The 25231-nt window shown below is 37.1% G+C and overlaps 1 protein-coding gene and 1 non-coding gene across 3 annotated transcripts in view; both read left to right on the top strand.

The window, feature by feature from the left end:
- Window positions 1-25231, top strand: part of LOC138707863 (coatomer subunit alpha-like) — a 249760-nt gene that overhangs the window by 128401 nt on the left and 96128 nt on the right. The window contains exons 2-3 of one of the 2 annotated variants that reach the window (XM_069837851.1): window positions 22197-22344; window positions 24718-24985. In XM_069837851.1, coding sequence (XP_069693952.1) covers window positions 22197-22344; window positions 24718-24985 — 416 coding nt within the window. Of the gene's footprint in view, window positions 1-22196; window positions 22345-24717; window positions 25007-25231 lie in introns of both variants that reach the window. The other variant, XM_069837850.1, reaches the window with a different exon arrangement.
- Window positions 18440-18511, top strand: TRNAK-UUU (transfer RNA lysine (anticodon UUU)). Its single transcript has one exon. It is a non-coding gene; the product is annotated as a tRNA-Lys (tRNA).

Below are 25231 nucleotides of genomic sequence, written 5' to 3'. Positions count from 1 at the left end.
CAAAGTATTCCGATATATTATATTCTCATTATATTGCCCAATTTGCCTCTTGGCAAAAGCGGACATTAAACTGTTGAAGTAATTAAAAATTTAGGCTCGCCGACTTGCGTGGTCCGACAATAGATGTAAAGTCGTCAGCTAGTTTAACAAGGAGAAGAAATAAACAGGCAATCCTTGAGAACAGTTAAAAATGTGGAGCACCTGTGGTCAAGGCTGTCCGGTTTTCCTATTAGTATTGACGTGGAAGGCGCTTGCGACAAGGAACCCAAGGGGTGAAGGTCCGGGCCTGGTAATTCCCCATTAAACCATGATCATGATTTCGTTTACAGGAACTCTTATCAAGTTCTAGTGCTGTTTTTTTTCAATGACTTAATTATCTTCTCCTAGTACGAGATTCTGAACTGAATTCAGCACTCGTGTATCTTTTTATAATAAAATTCTCGAATATGTGATTCAGTCCGCAGTTGTGGCTCTGTGGATAGCATACAAGCTTCCAATCTTGGCGATCCGTGGTTTGATTCCCTCTGTGGAAAGAGTTTTATCTCCACTCCATGAGAATGAATGCTTGTCTTTTGACTTGTTATTTTTCGGTATTACTTCCACGGTTACACGCTATGTCATGCCGATTCCGCTGTCAGTTAAGCCCTCAATGTGACTATTCAGTATTGTTCTACGCCGCATTGGCTTGTAAGATGTCATAACTGGAGTAACTGTTAGCACGTCTGACCGTGGAACGAGCGGGCCCAGGTTTAAATCCTGGTTGGGACAAGTTACCTGTTTGAGGTTTCTACGGGGGTTTTCCCTCAACCCATTAAGAGCAAATACTTGGCAGCTTCAATTCAAACCGAGAAATAACTAGTCAGGTTAAGTAAATACATGTCACCTTAATTTTAATTTACACTTTATACACAACTTTTTAAGGTGAGGCAGAGGTGAAATTTTCGAACAAAACTGAAGAAAAAATGAAAACTTGGTTTTTTCCATTTTTATTCTTTGTTTTGATATTCCGATGTTAGTTTTTGATTTTGTGCCCTTAAAAGTATGAAATTAAAACCAAGATAACTGTATTACTATATTATTCCCATAATAAACTAATACTTATCATTATTTATATACCTTCTCTGAACATATAAATAAAAAGAAATATTGAAAATTTCTTACAATATGGTGCATGGAGCATTTTATATCAAACGATATAAAGTTTTATAAATTATTAATATTTACAGAACTATTGTACTTAGAAAGTTGAAACTTGGTATGTCCATTACTAATAACATACTTAGTATCCATGATCAATTTCAAACAAATCGGATAAATTTTGTGGATTTTGAAATATTCACCTCTGTCTCCCCTTAAGTTATTCTTGAATCTCCTTAAGGAAGGACAGCCCTCAAAGATCGCTGCAGGTTGGTCATTCCGATCATTTATAATTCGATTTAAAGATGAGAATTTACCTACTGTTCTCCAACCAGGAGATTAACCGTGAAAGGAATGTGCTTACTATTGCGTCATCTATTGGAGCGAAGTAGATAAATAATATTACTGTTATAACGTCAGTTTAAAAACCATGCGCTCTCCTGCATGTGTTACTTCCTGTATGGAGGCATTAAAAGACCAGGAGATTAATAGTGATCTAATTTTGTAACAAGGGTAGTATAAGTATGTGTGTATCAGTGTTATCGTTTGTACTTTGAGAGTTAGCCAATAGAGATGCGTGTACCCACGTGTGTGACCTTATGACATCTTATGACATCAACATTCATTCACAGCATTACCCCGCTGCGTCTCATTCCCCTGAGACTTTCTCCTGGTTGGAGTACAGTACATCCGTTTTCTGTTTCCTACATTTGGTTTTAAAAGCATGATCGTTCCTACCATAGTACGTTGGCTTCTCTAACCGAGCCGTTATGTCTACCCATGCTTTTTGACTTAGATGTGCTGTATACAATGATGTTATAAGTAGACCTGTATAGGATACAAGAAACATGACACATTATTTCTACACGAAAGTACGGTCAAATCTCAATTTGTATACAATAGCGTGGTTTATTATCTCGCAGGTAACCTTTCAATAAAATTGTCACCAATCGTTGATTTCATTTGGGGAAAGATTCGTGAAGGAAGAGGCTTCGCCAAAGTTAGAAACTGTAAAATGCTTACAGACTAGAAAGAAACGCCCGTTTTTTTAATACTGGTTCACATATGGTCTCAGAATGGAGATAATTGAAAGCAAGTCAGAAAAATTAAGTAAACACTTGTTTTTTGTGCTAGAATATCGTCATGACCCGGTTACCTAGAAGTGTGAGAACAACATACGGTGAAATATGATGGAACTAAGGTTACATGGGTAGTCTTTATTGTGCAGAATTACTTGATTCGACTTTCTGGATGGCAACATTAATCATCCGGTGGCAAAGCACCAGAACTTAATGGTTCAGTGTCAAGATGCCCTTGAGAAATCCAGACGGATAATAGTAAGCTCGTGGCTTGTTAGCAAAGAGGACGGTAGTCCATAGCCCCAGCCACGTGTTAATGGACTCCAAACACACCATCGCCAATTTAGGCCCTCTTATTTCGCCGAGTCTTTATCAGTTTGTCACCAACGCCGTGAGCTAGCTTCGTTCAAAGTGACTATGGTGTGTGCCTGTTTTATTTCCCTAACATTGATTGACCTTTACTGTCGAAACTCTGTTTTGAGTTTCCCTGACGCACCTCACGCTGTATACGCAGATATGAAGTTCTGAAATAAGAATAAATCGGGCCTGTAACATAGCTATAAAGCAAGTAAAAAACCCCGCTCCTAACAGAATGGTCTAGGACAGCGATCATCGGCACAGAACACCCTGAGGCTGCGTCTTTTACCCGCGGAGAACACACTGCACTATGGTGCAGTCACAGTCTAGTATATACAGTCACGAAGCTTGAGTTTTGAGGGCACTAGAAACAATAGACTGTGCAGGTACTATTTCGCATTTTCTGTAATGAGGCGATAATAGCGATCCTAGCAGTTAGCAACTATCTATGGATGCATATTTACTACGTATTGAGCTTAGAGACTGTATTTACTAGACTGTGGTGCAGTCGTGGCTGCTAGCGGTTATGCTCTCTACCTCTTCCTGCTGCACGACGGGGCACACGGGACTGCTCCGCTTACCCTTTACCCAATTCAGCGAGTGCTGACGACCACTGGTCTAGGGAAAAAAAATGTAACAATTTCTCGTCGACGTTTAATTTCGACGCTGAATAAACTCTGCACTTGAAGGCGTCGTTGAATAAAATACAACAATGAAATAACACGGAATAAACCAAGCTCAACGGACTTCCCCAATCTCAATTTAAGGGAGTTAACATCTTCTGCAGGTTCGAACAGTCAGTACGAGTCTTTCATTGTAATAGTGTGATTGAAATGGATGTTTCTCGGTTTAATATACAGTTGCAAGTCTCTTTCCGTGTGCTCGCTAACTTTGCTCCGACAAGTGCAGATTTTCTAGATGTCAAAATTCTTAGGAATACATTTATGATGTTCACTTTCACGTGTTAAATTTAAACTAAGTCTGTAAATACTGGTGAAGATGGTTACTACTAAGTTGAAACAAGTCAATTAGGTATTTGTAAACTTAGTTTACATTTGACACGTGGAAGTGATCATCATAAATATATTTCTAAGTGATGCAGTGATAAAAGTTGTGTAATCAAGATGTACCAAAATTCTTAGCTCTATAATCATAATCAGGTTAGAACATTTAGAAACAGAAATCGTCGGAGGAGACGATAATATGTTTTCACTAAAGAAACCCTAAACGTTACAATATTTAATATACGAGGCGCATCCAGAAAGTAAGTTTCCCGATTTTTCCCCCTTGAAAGTAAACGTAATTAGCCGTGTCAATTGCGCATGCGTAACAGATATATGACGTATCAATCATATGTCAGCCGGACAGGTCCCGCCTGGTGCCAGTAGCGTGGCAGCAGTGGTCCGAAATGGAAGCTCTTATTCCTTCTCCCGCCGCCTGCGAGGTTCGGTCGGTGATAAAGTTCTTTAATGCACAAAGCATTGCGCCAATTGAAATTCATCGGCAGCTCTGTCAGTTCTATGGGCCGAACATCATGAGTAAGCAGATGATGCGTCGCTGGTGTTTTCCGAAGGTCGTCAAAGTGTCCATGATGAAGAGCGCATTGGGCGACCGTCCCTCATCAATGATGATCGTGTTGAGCTGGTGCGGCAGTGCATCATGGAGAACCGTCGCTTCACGATTACGGAGCTGAGCAGCCATTTTCCGCAGATATCGCGATCCTTGTTGCATGAGATTGTCACTAAGCACCTGCTGTTCAAAAAAGTGTGTGCCAGGTGGGTGCCGAAAAACCTGACACCCGAACACAAAATGCAACGTTTAGGAGCAGCACTGACATTTCTGCAACGGTATCACGATGACGGCGACGAGTTCCTCGACAGGATCGTCACGGGCGATGAGACTTGGATTTCGCACTTCACCCCGGAAACCAAGGAGCAGTCAATGCAATGGCGGCATAGTGGATCTCCGGTCAGGACGAAATTCAAACAGACGCTGTCGGTACGGAAAGTGATATGCACGGTGTTCTGGGACAGGAAGGGCATTCTGCTCATTGACTTCCTTCCAAGAGGTGAAACAGTGAACGCTGACCGTTACTGTGAAACACTGCGAAAATTGCGACGTGCCATTCAAAACAAGAGGCGTGGAATGCTTACTGCAGGTGTTGTGCTCCTCCATGACAATGCTCGTCCACATAGGGCTCGGCGCACAGCAGCTGTTTTGACGGAATTTGGCTGGGAGTTGTTTGATCACCCACCCTACAGTCCTGATCTTGCTCCTAGCGATTTTCACGTTTTCTTGCACCTCAAGAAATTCCTGTCCTCCGGTGAGCGTTTTGGCAACGACGAAGAGCTGAAGACGTCTGTCACACGTTGGTTCCATTCACAGGCGGCAGAGTTCTACGACAGAGGGATACAAAAGTTGATCCCACGATACGACAAGTGTCTCAATTCTGATGGTGGCTATGTTGAAAAATAGCTGAAACATTGCTGTACCTGTTGCCAATAAATGCTTTCCTGAAAGTGTGTGTTCTTTTTAAAAAAAATAGGGAAACTTACTTTCTGGATGCGCCTCGTAGAATGTTTTAAGATAACGCAATTTACTTTATTTTTGTTTTTGATGTACAGTAGTGGCAAAAAATTCCGGACCGATCCTTGTAGCTGATACAAAAGTATCCTGTGCTGTGTATTGTGTCAAACTGTGGTAATTTCAATATGGATAGTGAAGCCAGAGGTATATATTGCTATTTAATGTAAAAATACGCAGTTATCTTTGCCAAATAAAGGTAGAAATGTAATGTTGATGCCAGATGAAAATAAAACTCTCGAAGTATTTTCGTCTAAGTTTGAGACACTGAAGGAAACAAAAGACGGTAAGAATCGAACAAATGCAATAAATTTCATTGTTACAATTAATTATACAAGATGGATGTGTTTTGTGACTAGCAAAATTTGAATCTGTGACTCTGAAATCAGCCACAAGGATCGGTCCGGTTTTTTTTTTTTTTTTTTTTTTTTTTGCCACTACTGTTCAGTAGTAGGAAATAGTGATCACTCCGCGTGATTGTACAAGAGATTCTCTTGCGATAACTTTATCGGTCGTATTATGGAAACCGGTGGCGCACTTGCGGACAGTGAAAATAACACTTGTGGGGAAGGAAATAAAAACGAGCACCGAATACGCATAGTAGGTAATATTTACGAATAATATTTCAACATGAATTAATACCGTGTAATCAGTAAAAAAACTTATTAAGCGACCACTAACTAGAGTTTATTCGTAGAAATGGCAACTAAGTTAAGGTATGGATGCTATTTCATACCACGATTAACTGTATTATAATGTGTCTGTGTTTTTTATTCCGCTTTCAGCAACTGTATCTAGATAATGCTCTTAACCCTCAATAGATATGAGAACACTTAACCAGTTGCAATATTTCTCGGAATGATGAATTAGTTTCTTGTTTAATATTAAGTAAAACAATGGGCATACATATGGATAATTTACAGCACACACAAATCTCGCAGTGAAGTCTGTTTCACATATATTCATTTTTATTTAACCGGGCATTTTCTTTTCAGCCGGAAGAAAACTCAATTTAATGCGTACAATTTTCAAGCAACACTGTCCTTTGAATTAGCAGGATCTTTTTCGGACTTTTAGATCATGCCGTCTGAATCATTGTTGCGGTGGAAACTGCACATTTGTTTGTAGTAAAATACGTTCGGTATCCTTATATGCAGTTTACAGGATAAAGTTGAGCCGCAATGGCATAAACAGTAGCAGTAGCTTAATCGTCCTCATAGCTAATTTGGCAGAGCACTGGCTTACTACGGATCCCGGTTCGAATTCCGGCGATCATGGAATCGTATTTGTGACGGACGATGCCAGGTTCCCAGAGGGTTTTTCTCGCAGTATTCCCGTTTCTCCCATCATTCCACCGTTAAGCTGATTCACAATAAACCGGGAACGGAAACGACAACGAGAACGAAAATATTGTTAAAATAAATGTATTTAAATGTGAACATTCACAATTAATTATTGCGAATGCTCACCTTTAAATACATTTATTTTAAAATTATTTCCGTTCTCGTTGTCGTTTTCGTTCCCGGTTTATTGTGAACCAGCCTTTTTTCTCCATTTCAATATTCATTTTCATAATGTCAATAATATTCACTCAGAACTGTGCGGCGTGATTAGATTGTGTATTCACAACTTCAATATTTCCATTTGTCATCTTCTCTTTTACACTTTCTGTATTCTCGGATGTAAGCTGTATGTTTTTTTTTTTAATGTAGCTTTTGAATCACACATATTGATGGTGTTGCATCATAGCTTATGAAGCTTCTTCAAAAGCAAACAATGCTGTCAACAGAACAGTTGGAAAGTACGCTAACTGCCAGTTGAAGTATTTTTCAGCTCCGAAATTCGGAACAAAGTTGGCAAAATAAAATTCAGCCTCACAACTAGAAAATCGCTATAATGGTTAGGTTTCACCCAACGAGTTAGATTCTATACAGAGGCAGTATACCTCTGATAAGCGCTCCCTGCGGAGGCTGGCAGTATTATAGATTGTTCCAAACGAAACATGGCCGTCCATAGTACCGCCAGCCTCCGCAAGGAGTGCTTATCAAAGGTATACTGCCTCTCATCTGCCTCTCTATTATTTTGATAAATGTAATGATTTTTTTTTTCATTTGTGTTTGTGTACTGGTACCGTTATATCATATCATTTATTTTTGTCAGCTGCCATACAATGTACAGATGGACATGTCAGTATATTTAATTACAATACAATTCTTGATGCGAATAAATATTATGAAAACAAATAGTCCTTTAACACCACCTTAAACTTATTACAAATTTGAAATTATGTGGAGTAGTAATTTGATTATAATGTGGCAAACGGAAACAACGGGAGAGACGGAATAATGTGTCCCGTAGTTTTCAATGAATACTTTATTTCATATTCTTGTATGATACAGTTTCAGTAATAATATTTCACAACATATCTATTATTATTACTATTACTATTATTATGTATTTGTATTAATTGTAGACTTGGGTCAGTGGAAGAGCAGGCCTTAACTCTGCCAGGTAAAATAAAATAAATTATTATTATATTTTTCGGATACATCAATATTTAATTTAAACATTTCGCTATTGTTTTTGTTAACACTGATTTATAAATGAAAAAGTAATAATTAAGACTTTAAAATCCCCAAAAATGTCTCATTCCCTCGGATTTAAATGAAATGTACCGTAAATCGTAATATTCGTTTCTGGATAATTAAACCATCTCAATACATGTACCATTGCCCCAGAGAATTGTAAGATAAGACGGACTGAGCATAAGCGAAATATCTGTATTAATAAGTTTGTACCATCAAGAGTTCAGTATTTATTGTGTTTATAGGGCCTACTCCAATTTTCTTTTTATTATTGCTTAGGGCTCTTTTTGTTAACAAAGAGGAAAATCAGCACTTGCATCACACACAATTTGTCATTATTGCGTCAAATGTAAGGACAGTTTTATTCAGCAAAAGCCTCTGCCTAGTTGCGAGACACGTGTGACATCAATATTTGTTTCAAATTATGTTAGATTACAGTGTAGTCACTACACGATGTGTCCATCACGCGAAAAGAAGTGTAGGTAGCTGTGGCTCCTGTTGTTTCTGATAACAATGTTAGTCGTAAGTAACTTATCGTTTCAATAAAATGTGGTGAGTTATGATCATGAGTAACTTTCTATTAGTGTCATTCTTTAATTATTACGTTGCATGCTAAGAGGTTATTTGTAGTTTTAATAATTGCAGTTTTCAAAAGTTCTCTGTGTTAATTCCAATTTCAAATGAATTTTTCTAAATAATTAATGGATTTTTTTTTATTTTCGCCACTACCTTTCCTATATTTTACTCCTATTAGTTACATACGTCGTCTCTCTTGAAATCACCTGGTGAGCACTGAATTACATGATTTCACATTATGTTAGATTAGCTGTAAGGTGATTAAATTTGTGACGAAGCCAAAAAATTATTTATTTTTCTTCTGCCGAATACATTCATCCGTCTTTAGGTGCTTTGCTTTGGTTGCATTGAGTGTACTGTAGCTTGTCGTTTAATATCTGGGCTATATTTAGTGAAACTAATAAAACAGAGGCCTACAGGTGTTATAAAACGTGAAGTTTTGTGTGTATTTTACGTTTTACTTATTAACATAGGCTTAATATGTAACTCAATTCACAATAATACTAACTTTATCACAGTCATTTCCTACAACATCCGAGCCACGCCCCTTTGTTTTGACTAAACAAAACATGGTGGATTAATGTTCAATTATCTTCAACTAGAAGGCGTTGTTGCCTCTCTGTAGTATCTAACTCATTGGTTTCACCCTTACAGTGTAAAGTAAGAAGACTCGGACTATACTTTATAGTTTATACCGTGCTGCAAGGCTGGCTTTGAGGCCGGACGGTTTACGTGACGTCACCATTTCCAGTTGCGCTGGATAAACATATTGTGTAACTCTAGAACGGCAATAATTGATATAAAATTCGGATTTTTTTTCTTCAGAGACGTGTTCGTGCATTCTTTTAATTACCCCCCTCCCCCATTGATTTTATCAGTGAAGGCCTTTAAGTGAAATGAATATTTCCTTATTTGTTTATATAGTACATTTACATTCGTTAAGAATATGCTTGCTATAACTGTAAACATCACTGTTTTTCGTTCCAGTATTTCGTAAGAAAATTCAGTGAAATACGATCTCCAATAACGAATGGTTTTGGCGCATGTTATTTCCTCAACATTACTACATTTTGCACATGTTCATAGGATTATATCCTTAGAAGAACCCGTTCTAATGAAGTAGTTCGTTTCTCTTCATTGTATTGAATTTTTCGATATTTTGTGTGCTCTGGTTCACTTTCCTCAGCCAATGCTAGCTACCTCGGCGATTGTGCTCGTGTACTCGGTAATAAACACAACTCGGACATGTAATTTAATAAGAAAGTAAATGGTGGTTCAAGATAACGAAATTTTGGACATTTCCTATATAAGAGCTCTAATAAGTGAGTGAAAGAGGGCGTTGCTTTCCTGCGCATGATTTCATTACTGTGACCTAATTGCTGAACTTACTGTCACCGTGTGAGGCCACAGTGATTGTCATAACAGCGTGCAATTTTTTCTCCTAATTTCTAGTTGTTGTTCTTGTTTGACACGATTGTTGCTCGCTGTCCGCTTTGTAATAAATTGAAGACATAACACGGATAGTCTCCAGAGAACGTAGAACATTGTCTTATGAATCACAGTCGTAGTAATTAGTGTAAGTAGATATTTGGACTGAATGGGAAAACCGAGTGGTAATGTGCTGACTCTATTTCGGATTTCGATGCACAAGGCTGGGTATCGTGTCCGAGTTATTTTATTTATTTTTATTTTTTTTGACGAAAATTTCGGGTCATACAGATATATATGCGTTAACATAATCATCTCCTTCCTCCCATAGAAACCCATTCGATTGATATTGTGTAATTCGATTGAGCACGAGCCGAGGATTGAAGATACACAATCGTTGGGTGTTTTCCGCGTACTGGGCACTTGCCTTATACAAATTTTAATTATAACAATTACTGTAGTTTGGAAAGTTTATAAATACTTATGACACAAAGGAATAAAAATAATATAGATAATATGCATAGAAAAGAGACATACTCGTATTCTGCGGACCACTGGAAAAAGAATTAGGGAAGAGAATAGTGAAGTGTTTTGTATGTCGTATGGCATTATATGGAGTAGAAACATCTACATTACGATAAAGTGAAAAATAACCAGAAACATTTGAACTGTGGATATGGAGAAGAAAGGATCGTGTGAAATGTAAAGACAGAATAAGAAATGGAGCTGTGCTAGAGAGAGTGTCTAAAGAAAAAATAAATAAACACTGATCGTTAGAGCCCGGATTTACTGTATATGCACTTAAAGTTAATATTTTTGGTCGGTATAGTTTATAAACAAAAGTCATGCTCCACTCGTTTTAGATGCCATTCTTGTCATTCAGTATTTCTCTTTGGTACCGTTAACGGTCTTTAATCCGTCTAACGACCACTCACAAATCAGCTCGCGTTTTACAAGATGCGGCGTTGTCTAATCCTTGTAAATAAAGTTCTCTATTATTACAGTTCGTAGTCTTGTGAACCAGGTTCAAAATCCCTCTTAACCGATGCCACATTCACTACACTCTATGTCATTCTTAAATTTTGGTGCATATAAATCCGAACTCTAATGATCAAGAAGAGAAAAGGGAATTGGCTGGGTCACTGGCTAAGAGGAAAATGCCTACTGAAGGATACACTAGAAGGAATGGTGAATGGGAGAAGCTCGGCGTAGAAGAAGATATCAGATGATAGACAACATGCTATATGTATCGTATGCGGAGACTAAGACCAAGGTGGAAAATAGGGAAGGTTGGAGAATGCTGGGTTTGCAGTGCAGGACCTGCCCTTGGGCAGAAAACTATGAATGATTGAATGATTGAATTGCATAGAAACAATTAATAAAACCATCACGTTTATACCGGAAATGCCTAATTTTCAACTTCATCTGAGTCATCGTTTCATCAACATATTGTAAGATCACAGGCCCTGCCACTGCTTTTTTCTAGATGAATTGAGGAGCTCACTTGCTCCTCACAGAACCCGTTGCTCCCCACTTCAACCTGCTTTCCATACCCGCGCTCCGACCCCTGATTTATGTTTGCATCGTCTCACGATGCAGAACACTGCAGTTGAAAGTGTAGTATGAAGTGGAGAAAGTTCACTGCAGAGCGATACCATTCAAAACTAAGAAAGTCATGAACCGCGACATTCATATCTAGATTTATTAAGGGGATTTCATCAGCATTTCACATGGACCATTCATTAGACTTTCACTTTGGTCCTCCCTTCTCCAAATAAAGTGAATCTCAGCATTTCGTTGCCTTTTGGTAAATGCTGCGCTTTAAAAGTGTAATTTATTTATATTCTGCATTCAAACGTTCATGATTATCTAGCCAATCCTCGTTGATTCATCGTTGTTAGATTAGTTCGTTGGTAACAATAAACAACGAGTTCTGTTTACTGTTGTTCGTAATGTCCCTGATCACTAGGGCTGAAGAAAAGTATTGATATCAGAGTAGTAAATAATTTCTATATACATTGTTTACAAAATGCGTCGCGTTGCCGGGTGTTTCTACTGTGAACATCCGACTCTCCCCAATAGTAAACATTCTTGAGTGACGTGAGGTTATATCAGAACAAAAACAAAAATCCAACAAAGAACAGGTAATAAAGAGGACTGAATTCAGAACACGGGGAAATTGTGTATTGACTTAATTGATAATGATATTTTTTTGTAAATTTAATATTTATTCAGAGTTACTTAATTTGAAACATATGTAAGTAATCCTGTAAATGTAAATTGTATTATAGTTCGTTCATACGGAATGGATTGTACAAGCAGTCGCTACCGTAACTACAGTGCGGTCCAAATCTCCTGACGTTTGGAGCGTGTTTACTTGTACGGCAATAGCCAGTAGCAACAGCGCTGCGTTGCCGCGTACGGATATTCGTTCACGTCGCTTGTAAAAATGATTTGTACGCTCGGACAAGTTCTTCGTGACAGGGTGTCTACTTGTGATTAAGTTGAATGACATTATTTTTATGAATATATAGAAGCAAAAATCTCATTTGTACGCCAACTAGTTCGCATTTTATGGGTCTTAGGGCCCTTACACACGAGCGACTTTTAGCCGCCAAGGTCGACTGCAAAAAGCAGTTGCAGTCGACCTTAGCGGCTTGTCGCGGGGATGCAGTCGGTAATGTATTTAAATGGAAAACGCCGCCCGGTTGCTGTAAACACTTTTTTTTATGTACCTTTAATGTATTTCGTGGGTGCTCGTGTAAAGGGGGTTAAGTCCGAAATTGGCTAAAATGAGATAAGTACAGATGTCAACTTCCCACGATTACTTCTACCTTGTGTTAAAGGGGTTATGTGATTCCATTGATGACGGAGTTGTAGTGCTCCATATTTTGTGACAAAGGGATTATGTTCTGTGCCATATGAGACAAGTTTACATATCTCTTTTTGCAAATCAGACGTTAATGTGTGAAGGGGGTTGAGTTCACTTGACTCTGTTTGTACCGCGAAATTTTATTTGTATGGGAGGTTATGTTGACTTATCCCCTTTAACTGATTGACATGTCCACATAATGCACAGAGATATGATTGGCGACAGGAGAAAATTAAAACTGTAGTAGATGCTACAATATGTTTGCAATGTGGTTAGGTATTACCAAGGTTTTCTCCTCCTGTAAAGCGAATGTTGGACAATCCATGGCGATTCATCGGACTTACTACGCCAAACTTCATGGCGTAATAAAAATTACATCGAAGTTAAATAATCTCGTAGTTGATGCCGCGTCCTTAAATAACCAATTAAAAAGTAATGAATATTGTTCTCTTTCAAGTAACAACTCCCATTTGTTAACCTTTCCACATTCAGATAGCAGCCCTCCACCTGATGTACCCGAAGAATTTCTAGATTCGAATATTGATCCACAACACTGATATGGACATGTCTTTTAGTAACTCAGAAGAAGCTCCATCAGTACGTGGTAATATTTCACATGTGCCAGTAGTTTGTAATGACGAACGCATAGATGGAAATAAACAATCTGACGACTTGAGTGAGGAAACTCACTGCCCGGATGAAACGAAAAGCTCCTAAAGAAATACTAGAAAAACAAGAGAAGATAGTAAGAGAAAAGGGAACACGGGTGTAGAATATGTTACTGAGAAATGGAAAATTGTTCCTTCAAGGGAATGCAAATCTTTGAGTGAATGTAGAATGAAGTGTTCGTCTCGTTTTAAGGACGATACAAGGAAGAAAATGTTCCGAGACTACAGGGATTGCAGTTCTATGATAAAAGGGTCGAATATGTGTGTGGACTTGGACGATTCAAAGAACCAACCACTGCAAAGAGAAGACTCTATCTCCAAATAAACAAAAGTTTAGGTATGTGACTTATGATTAGGCCCACCACCTGCAAATAGATACTAAATTAGAGCCTATCTGCAAAACGTATTCCTAAAAATTTAGGGGAGTCTAAAAAGTTCTTGGAAATGAATCTTCATAAAATGGGAGCCTCAATATCTGGAATAACTTCTCCTAACTTCAGAGTACTACACCCTCCTTCAAATAAGTGGTCTGAGGGTGCTATTGCGAGAGTTTATCAGCATATTTACTCTGTTACAAAATATGAGTGTCATTACACGAGGAGGGATTCAGAGAAGAAATTTCTACCTTCCTACTATACATTGAAAAAACTGTGCGAGGAATATCAAGGACAACCAAAAATCAATCCTGTTGGTCGTCCCAAGTATGAAGAAATATTTCACCCACAGAATATCGCAATAAAAATACCAAATAAAGATATACGTGCAAGTGTGGCAAGTTTCAAATGCAGCTGGCGGTAGCTCCAGAAGATCAGAAGCTCATAATCAAAGATCCTCTGAGAATACATCAAGAAGATGCTATCAAAACGTACCTATCCAAAGCAGCTGACAAAGAGAAGTCAAGAAAAGAGAGTCAAAACAAGGAAACTGTAGTTTTCAACCTGCAGCAATGCCTGTTGAGAGTCAAGTAAAGGGCAATTATGGACATATAATTTGACAATTCATGATTGTAACATAGGTTAGCCTCACTGTTTTATGTGGCACGAAGCTGTAGCCAGAAGAGGGTGGAAATCAAATTGCCTCATGTTTATTCAAATATTTGTCTTCAAATGAAAGCAACAGATTAGAACAGGCCGTTCTCTATTCCGATAAAGCAGGAAGTCAAAATAAAAACAGATATGGTGGCTATTGTTTTTTGCACTCATAACAATGGAAACCAGCAAAATAAAACAGATTGACCACAAATTTCTGGTTCTGGGTCACACCCACTTGGGATGTGACTCAGACCACTCAGTTATTGAGGGAAAAAAGAAGACAAGTATGTTCCAAATATACCACCGTCATGGCTGGTATCAGCTAGATAGAATGTGTGGAAAGAACACACCATTCAAAGTGACAGAGATGCAACAATCGCATTTCTATGATTTTGTAGCCCTCCATGATACAGTGCTACAGGCAGGAAAGAAGAATTCTGAAGGTGAAAAATTTGTGTGGAAAGAGGTACGTTGGTTTCGTTATTAACACGGGAGGAACTACCTGGTGAAAAAAAAAACAGATTTGAATGAAGAGACTCCTTTTAAGGAAGTGAGCTACTGCCTTAGAGGCCAATGAAACCACTGAACCCATACGATTTCCCATACATTATGGGCCTCCGAGCATAAGTAAAGAGAAGAAAGAGGATTTCCAAGATCTTCTTTCTTATATCCTCAAGATATTTTGGGGATATTATCAAAATCTCAAAACACAAGATTTACCAGATGTCCTTCCAGATGAAGATGAAACACAAGAATCCTAAATGTTGTCACATTAGTATTGTTGTCATGTTCTACTTTATAATTAAATTGTTGTATTATTCTTAATCATCGTTCATTCCATCAAAGAAAAAGAACACATTTTTCGTGAAAAGATCAAAATAAACTATTGAAATATTTTCAGTAATTGTCAAATTAAAGTTATTATTGGCACTTTTACTTAATAGCATTCAGTCAGTTTAAATAATTCACACATTGATCTCTCGTTATTCTATATTGCTAATTTTCTCAATAAAATGATTGAACCAAATGGGTTAAGTTACAGCTTTTTTGTGCTAAAGGGGTTATGTCGGTGATTACACAATAATATTAATTAATTACCTCGCACCATTTGATGAACACCATTAATGAATGTTTCATAAGCCAAGTAAACATATATTTGGACATTTACAGCCAGTTTTCGTGTAGAAATATTTATATCCTGATTTATGAGGTAGGTTCAAACTTTGTTTTTGCTCTCCTGAAAAGTGAGTAATATTGACTTAACCCCCTTTACACGAGCACCCGCGATTTGTACTTTGAATAATGATTAAACCAAAACCTCCCACCTGAACATATTCAGACCACACTATAGCCAATTGGCTTGTCGTCAGCACGACATCTCATCCTGCTCTAGGTTTTCCCGTGGTTTCCCTGGAGCAATAAGACAAATGTCGGGATGAGCCCTAAAAGAAATGGGCCACGGACCACTTCCCTTCCCCCACTCTTTCTCTTCTACTATCACAAAGAACTTGCTAATTTCTTAGATAACAACCCTGTATTATGATAATAGGGGAAAATAAATATATTGTAAGTTCACAGGGCTAACGGCTTCGAAGCTGGGTACCTGGTTCTAATGAAGTGCACTGGCAGCAATCTAAAACATGGGGGCATGAGATAATTACTCTGCCTGCCATTAAAATTCACTTCACTAAATCCCCAAGGTAAAAAAAAAAAATTATCATGTAACTTTGTACAGTAGTTACAAGTAGTACATTTTTTTTGTATAGAAACTATGATTACATTTGTATAAACGAAACTACCCACTATAGGGGGTGCGTTTAGAGAAAATTAATAACTTTTCTCCTATTTAACAGATATTCATGAAACTTTGTACAGTAATTACAGGTAGTATATTTGTTTCATATACAAACTTTGATAACGTTTTTATAAGGGAAACTACTCTTTATGGGGTGCATCTAGAGAAAATTAACAACTTTTCTCCTGTGTAACAGATTTTCATAAAACTTTGTGCAATAGTTTCGGGCAGTACGAGTATATTTGTTTTGTATACAAACTCTGATTACGTTGGTATAAGGGGAACTTCCTCTTACAGAGGGCGTATTTAGAGAAAAATTAACAACTTTTCTCCTATTTAACAGATTTTCATAAAACTTTGTGCAATAGTTTTGGGTAGTATATTTGCATCGCTCCCATGTGGAACAGTATGTTATTCTGCATGATATTGCAGGGTGGCATTGAAGCTCCTAGTTCTGTCGTTTTCCTCTTCTTCAGAGTGAAATATTGAGTTTCAACCTGTACAGAAGACAATGGTACTCTTCATTGAGTTCCGTAATTTTGCACAATATAATTCTTTACAGTACAACTTTTTCACTGTAGCTTCTTTATAATTCTTAATCCGTAATGATGTCTGTCGTAAATTCTGTCACTCATGAAGCTTTTTAAGAACTGTTTGCCATGGGTTCCATGTTCTCCTTTCGGTTTTAATTTCAATTTTTATTCGTTACTAAGTGAAGAATTTTAGTAGGTACGACACGTAATTATGTAATATGTTGAAATTCTCTGTGAAAACCACTTATAGAATTAACATTTCTGTCGGTAATAAAATGGACATTATACCATGTTTATATAATGTAGGTTGGAAATGATGTTGCAATAACTAGACGAAATGGAGTAGTGACTCAGTGTTTTGCTTCGAGGTTAATTGCGCTGTAGACAAATTACACACAGTAATTTGCCGAGATTATTTTCGATTACTGCAAATGTCACCCATAGATTGTGATATTTGATTTAAAATGGGGCGGACAAGTAGCTCAGTTGATAAAGTAAGTGGCTGTGGACTGCATGGTCTCATATTCAATACCAAGTGGTGACAGAATTTTTCTCGTTGCTGAAACTTCCAGAATGGTCCCGAAGTCTAGTCAGCTTCCTGTTAACCCATATCAGCCCATGGGGTCGTTAACAACCCACTCAAAAATTTTTTGAAAATGGTTTAAAATAACAAAAGAATGCATTGTTGAGGTGGCAACAATCAAATTCTCAAGTTCAATATCCAGATATTGGGCACAATTTCTCTTTTGAATAATACGGTATGTTGCCCAGTCTTGGTCTAACTCAGTGATGTCAAAGCAAGTGCATTTTTCTGACCTTGATGTCGTGCGAGGGCATCAAGTGCTAGGTATGTGAAATTTTATGTCGTTTTTATATGGCTTCTTTCTGTTTGATATTATCTATATTGTTTGTAAAACAAAAGTATTTAACTTACACCAATTTCTTAATATTGCAGTTGTGTTTTAAATGTTAATAACATAATAAGTAATATTCACATAAATTCCATAGTAGTTTAACTATACTGTACTAAGTGAATGAAACACATCATTCATAAAGAAAGTGATATCCCAAGAAAAGAGATTAAGACATGGGAAGTTGGAATTGATATTGATGGTATATTCAGCCTTATAAAAGTAAACCATAAACTAATCAAAACAATATTACAGTACAAATCAAAGTTACCAAGGTATATGTTTTAACTGTAACTAATATTACATAACAAAATTCTTATGCAAATCTAGTCTTTCACGTGAAGGTCCCTGTAAAGCAGATTTGAATAATTTCAAGGGAAAAATTGTTCCGGGGCCGGGTATCGATCCCGGGACCTCTGGTTGAACGTACCAGCGCTCTACCACTGAGCTACCCGGGAACTCCACCCGACACCGTTTCAACTTTTCCCTTTATATCCACACAACTCGCATGGGCTGACGAAACGCCAGAGACCCACAATGAGTGCACACAATCTCTGTGTGACTTGGAATTGTGGTTTTCTGTTAACGTACACAGTAACGTATATATTATGCAAATCTAGTCTTTCAGGTGAAGCTCCCTGTAAAGCAGATTTGAATAATTTCAAGGGAAAAATTGTTCCGGGGCCGGGTATCGATCCCGGGACCTCTGGTTGAACGTACCAGCGCTCTACCACTGAGCTACCCAGGAACTCCACCCGACACCGTTTCAACTTTTCCAAGTCACACAGAGATTGTGTGCACTCATTGTGGGTCTCTGGCGTTTCGTCAGCCCACGCGAGTTGTGTGGATATAAAGGGAAAAGTTGAAACGGTGTCGGGTGGAGTTCCCGGGTAGCTCAGTGGTAGAGCGCTGGTACTTTCAACCAGAGGTCCCGGGATCGATACCCGGCCCCGGAACAATTTTTCCCTTGAAATTATTCAACAAAATTCTTATCGCAATATGCTTTTAAGGTGATATTGATGAGCCACTTCGTATCATCAGAATATTAAATTGTTTTCTCGAAATCTGCTGAAGCTATAGAGCTGACTTTTTTTTTACAACACATCGACACATATCTTTTGTTTATGATGTAACAATAGTTGCTTTCTTAATTCATTTCTTTACAAACATTTTCCATGCGAATATTTTCAAAATTTGTAATGCACTATCTTCAGTTATATGTATTTATGATATAATAGATTTACGAAAACATTGTTTCAGTACCTGTAAAGCTACTAAACAAACATATCTGATAATTTCACTTTTCTGTAAAAAAAAAAAAGTAGTGAAAATATTCCTTTTGAATAAAAAAGCAAACTTGTGAAAAATGAGTATTACAATGAAAACTTACTTTCCTATAATGCAATTATACTTCTCAGACAAATTAAAAAATTAACATGGACACAGTTTTAATGAGTTCTCTTTCCTTTATCCATTGAATCAGTGCTGGCCATCCCTGTATATAGCTCGACCACGCGACATATTATTATACTACCTCTTTCGTCTGTCTCTTTCCTTTCTGCTGTAATGCACTGAGACTCTCCTGAGCTCTAAAGCACACGCTTGTGCCTATGGGCATCAGTTGATATGACTGGTCTAAATTGAGGGGTGCTCTGCAATAAGAAGGTATGTACACATACCTCGGTATAGTCGCCACAATTAATGTATCAAAGTAACGAAGTCAATAACAAGATTTTGACGAATAATGCATGACACTTGTACATATAAACTATCAATAATATTAATTCAAAAACGGAGATTTGCAAAGGCTTTTCTTTGTTAATGAAAACATTGTTAATTTGACTTACTGCCAAACACTCACTTCTTACACACACCTTGTTATTGCAGAGCACCCCTCAAATGTCGATTGAATGGTTGCTGTACCTTGAGCAGTATGAAATGTAGCACTGTAAAGAAGAAATGAAAGTTTTATTTTGAATTTTATTTACTGACTATATATGTTAGTGTTAATATGATCACGAAAGTGTAATGAAGAGTTATCCATAATTGTCCAATATTACAAATTCATATGTTTAACCCAAAAGCTGCATACATTTTGACGTGTCACAAATGACCCACTGGGCAGATATCATAGCAGTACCGATACATTATATAAGCGTTCAAAATATTACTACTAATTTTATGAAGCTATCAGCAGTCTGTTGTGGTTATAAAGATATTCTGCTGTCTGAAAACCTGGGTTCGATTCTTTAGTAGTTTAGTTATATGGCCAATTGGTTTTGCAATGCTCTCCCTCAGTTATAACATGAAAATAATTATTTCTATGCTAGATTCCCAATTGTTCTCTTTTCATATTTATTGAATAGAAACACACTCTTCACACTCAAATGATTTTTCTTTTATTATGTACGATATTCCTTATTTTACAATGTTAGCTCAGGGTTGACAACATACGACATGGGTACTGGAACTGAACAAAGTAACTGCAGACTCTAGCTTTGGATGCAACAGAGTATCGTTTCATTTTATGGAAAAGTTCAACTGCATAATCTTTGGATATAAGAGTAACAGCAGAGTAGAAATCCCCCAACCTGATGTAGTATGCAGATACAACTCTTTCATGGGAGGAGAAGATCAACTAGTCTCCAATATCGCTGCTTACAAAATATCAATATGAGGCAAGAAATGGTAATCCCTCATTTTATATTTTGGAAGTTCGATGTATTGGTGAACAATTTTGTCTCTTAACAAGATCCTACAATCTTAACTTCACTCCCTTGAATTTCGAACTAAATATTGTCTCTGGATTGATCGTGAAGTATGGAATGCCTCCATCTTGACCAGAACCATCAGCTAAGCCATGCTGGTAGATTTCTCATTCAAACAGGTAACAGGGTTGAGTCAAATAAGGAAAAATTGTAAAGTGTGCAAAAGTATGACTGGAAAAGCCTGCAGAAAATGTTAAGTTCCTCTTTACAACAAATGTTTTGCTACTTTGCAAACAGTTTTATGCTTATGACTGATATGTTTGCTAGCTTTCATTGACATATACACTTAGTTAATTATCTTTACTTAAGTAAATAATAATTATTTTGTGTCTGTTAAATAAATCATGTCTCAATGAAACAGTTTTAATTCCAAAAATCGGTTTTATTTGTAATAATTCCCCACTACAGTAGAGAACATTATTTAGCACTAGAGATATCACATCTGTCCATTGGGTCGTTAACGACCCAGCCTCAAAAGACCACTTGTGCTTGAAATATAATTAGAATTCTTGTTTCTCGTCACTTCTTAGGTTCCGGCCAGATATGGGTTAAGTACCAAGTCTTTTCCTGTGCTAAAAGGCTGTGAAAGAATGGTACCGACTACTTAATCTCATTCTAGTGCCCAAATCATGAAAGCATAGAGTTCTACCTTTGTGCTCCCAAGGCACATTCATGGAATGTAAAGAATGATAATGAAATAAGTTCAAACATTTTGAAGATAAAATCTATGCGAGTTTAAATTTTTTTTCTGCAAGCTTTTATATGTTTCACAAACAAATATAACATTTAAGCATCTGCAAAATTTGGCTGTCCGCAGAAAGAGGAGTGCTGTTTGTCTTCCAAAGACTTTGTGAATCAATTAGTTGTTCATAGTTCGTTTAAAGTAAAAGCCATATTCAACTCTATCACTAGATAAGTTTATATTTTTGAACGCTATTTTTTTTAGTTTAATTTTTTTGAAATTGTAAAAGGTGCTATTTATTTTAAATTATCCTTCTCAGTGCGAAAAATTGTATCTGTTTTTTTATACCTCGTTATTTTTTAACGTTATTTAATTACTTACTTACAAATGGCTTTTAAGGAACCCGCAGGTTCATTGCCGCCCTCACATAAGCCCGCCATTGGTCCCTATCCTGTCCAAGATTAATCTAATCTCTATCATCGTATCCCACCTCCCTCAAATCCATTTTAATATTATTCTCCCATCTACGTCTCAGCCTCCCCAAAGGTCTTTTTCCCTCCGGTCTCCCAACTAACACACTATATGCATTTCTGGATTTGCCCATACGTGCTACATGCCCTTTCCATCTCAAACGTCTGGATTTAATGTTCCTAATTATGTCAGGTGAAGAATACAATGTGTGCAGTTCTGAGTTGTGTAACTTTCTCCATATTATGCAGAAAAAATTGTTAATACAAAGATTTTGTTTGAATAAGATATGTGATGATTATCTACATTAGAATTTAATCCAGATCACAAAGAGTTTTATGGAATTAATACAATCGTACATACTGATACTTATGTTATATTGACTTATTTTTCTGTAATATCCTTTTGAAGGTCAGTTATTCACTAATACAGAGTAAATTATATAGCTGCTTCGTGTTGTAACCTAATGAGAAGTTGTTAACCATTAATAAAATGTAGGATTTTTCATTGCATAAAAACATTTTAATATACCAAAATTCATGTGATTTTTTGTCCTTTCGTTGACTTGAGGAAGTTCGAAAATATTCGAGGAGTAGTAAATTGTAAGAAATCGGAAAGATAAATATTTTCATATTTTCCTAGTTACGTTTCCTTCACCTATGTATCTCATATAAATGAAATATGCTCTCTCTTAATTATATGTACTTTTCATATTGTTCACAGTTTGCACAATGGTGTCATCCAGCTCTGGGATTATCGTATGTGCACATTGTTGGACAGATTTGATGAACATGATGGCCCAGTCCGTGGTATTTGTTTCCATAATCAACAGCCACTCTTTGTGTCCGGAGGAGATGATTACAAGATAAAGGTATTGAATTCAATTAACAGCTACTATATTTTACCTATACATGTTGAACGATAAGTAATGTCATTAATTTTAGGGGATTATTCTTTGAGATATTTCAAACAAAAAAGTTTAATACAATTTTGCTCGTTTGTGCTTCCTATTTGAGATAAAAATTGTTTTCTATGAAACACTTCATAGCATGTTTTGGGAAAGCCATTGATTTAATTCCCAATATGCTCGGTCAATTAAAGAGAGCAGTGTATTATGATAATAAATGATAGAAATAATTTTAGTATTGTCCTTTAAAAATGCAGAAATTCAATCCGAACAAATTTAACATTGTAAATTTCTTTGCAGATCGAAAAGTTACATTTGTTCAGATCAAATTTCTACACATTTAAAGGACAAAACTAAAATTCATTCAGTAATAATCATAATACACTGCTCTCTTAAATTGACTGAGCATATTGGGAATTAAATCAATGGCTTTCCCAAAACACGTTGTGAAATGTTTTGTATAAAACAATTTCTATCTCGGGAAAGAAGAAAAAACGAGCAAAATTTTATTAAACTTTTTTGTTTGGAATATCTCAAAGAATTACCCCTGAAATTAATGATATTATTTACCGGTCACCCTGTAAGCTTATATGAATTATGCCATAATAATAATAATAATAATAATAATAATAATAATAATAATAGCCTAATGTGTCCCTTGAAGGGCAAAGGCCTCCTGCTAGAGGGTAGCTCTGTTTCACTAACGCAGTGAGCTACTCCGCGTTAGGTTGTGTCTAGTGTTTCTTTGTCTGGTTGGAGTTGATTTCGCTGTCACTTTGATTAATTTGATTTCACTAACACTTTTATTATATTGAATGCACTTTCACTGAGTCAACTTGGGATGTTGTTTGTGGCTGGCACTGTCTTCGTTTGTAGTCGACTTCCAATTGTTCTCCATGTTCCCCTGCTTCTTGCTATTCTGGACCATTGCTGGCCTGCTTGTGTTGTGTAGAAGTCTGCCCACCTCTTCCTTGGTCTGCCTCTGTGCCGGTCTCCTGTGCGCGGGTCCCACATGGTGGCTCTGTATGTCCATCTTTCGTCTTTCATCCGCGCGATGTGGCCTCCCCACTTCCACTTCAATTTGTTTGCTCTTTGTGTGACGTTTGTTGTTGATGCCATTTGGGACAGCGAATCATTGGAAATTCTGTCTCTCATAGTTATTCCCAATATCTTTCGTTCCATTTTCCTTTGGCATATTTCTAGCGCATTCATCTGTCTGTTTGTTGTCGACCATGTTTGGCATCCATAAAGTAGTGTTGGGTAGACGCAGGTTTGTAGTACTTCGAATTTGAGTCTTCTGCTGATTGTCTTATCCAGAAGTATGAACTGGAGGGACCAGAAGGTTTTCCAAGCTAAGGATATTCTTCTTCTTATTTCTTTTCCAGTCTTGTCTTTAAAGGAAATTAGTTGGCCTAGGTATGTGTATTCCGTTGCATATGGTAGCGTTGTTCCGTCAATTGAGATGGGGATTTCTTGTCTGTTTGTCATCAGCTGTGTTTTTGTCATGTTCATTGATAGACCTGCGGTTTTGCTTTGTGTACAGAGTTGTTGGAGCATTGACTGTAGTTCTTCTGGTGTTTTTGCGAACAGGACTACGTCGTCCGCGAATCTTAGGTCTGTTAGGTGTCTTCCATTTATGTTTATTCCCTGTTGCTTGTTCCAGTTCATTTTTCTGAATACATTTTCCAAAATGCTTGTAAAGAGTTTGGGAGAGATTGCCATTCTTAAATTGATTCCTTTTCACTCATAAATACATAAGCATATGCTACAGAGATTATCATAAGTTGATACAATTTATTCAGTTTGTTTCTTTCTTGTATGCACTTCTCCTAATTCTTGTTCTTTTCTTAGCGTTCATCACCATCATCATCATCATCATCATCATATTCCTCCTCCTACTCTTGAAAGCTAGAGGTCTTTATTTATTTCTATTACAGTTATTTGTACTCCTTTTTCATACAGTTGTCATTGCACAAAGGCAGCAATTACATTATAGGACAAACATGAGACAGAACTCGTACATCCTGTTTCCATGGAAGAAAGATGAATCTGGAAGCATGTGACTTAAAGTATTTATGTGCATATCTATAAATCGTCATAGACTTTGTTACTCTTATCATAAAATACTTCTAATAGTTTTTTTCACATTTTATTCAGTATTGTCACGAAGGTCCTGCTTGTTTTACGAGTTCATACTGGACGAATTTTCAGAAAACTCGTAAGAAAGCAAATTCATTCTGTTATCTCCTCTTAACATTCACTTTGGTTATTTATTGAGAACATTTTTTCCCCGTTTCTAATGTGTTCTGTAAATAATATTGTAATTTGTACCAACAGGTGTGGAACTATAAACAGAGGAGATGCATCTTTACGTTACTGGGTCACTTGGATTATATCCGTACTACAATGTTCCACCATGAATATCCGTGGATTCTGAGCGCCTCTGATGACCAGACAATTCGCATTTGGAACTGGCAAAGTCGCACTTGCATATGTGTTTTGACTGGCCACAATCACTATGTCATGTGTGCCCAGTTCCATCCTAATGATGATATTGTTGTGTCCGCCTCGCTTGATCAAACAGTGCGAGTGTGGGACATTTCAGGTATAGCCAACAATTTGGAAGGTAGGAGCATGAGCAAGCAGTTGCTCTGGAACTTTATGCATGGGCAGGGTAGGGTGGTAATTGACCAGCTGCAATAATGTAAACAAATTGTATATACTTCGACAACAGAACCCATCTCATCTGTGTTGCTATAGTGACTTTCCTTCACTTTCATGACTGCAGACTATCTTTCCATTAGTGGGTGTTGCCACAGAACATATTTCTCTGTAAAAATGAGAGCTTATT

This window comes from Periplaneta americana, chromosome 10 (genome assembly GCF_040183065.1).
Source record: "Periplaneta americana isolate PAMFEO1 chromosome 10, P.americana_PAMFEO1_priV1, whole genome shotgun sequence".
Taxonomy (NCBI): domain Eukaryota; kingdom Metazoa; phylum Arthropoda; class Insecta; order Blattodea; family Blattidae; genus Periplaneta; species Periplaneta americana.
The sequence above is the reverse complement of the archived record's forward strand: the minus strand, read 5'-3'. Positions and strand labels throughout refer to the sequence as shown.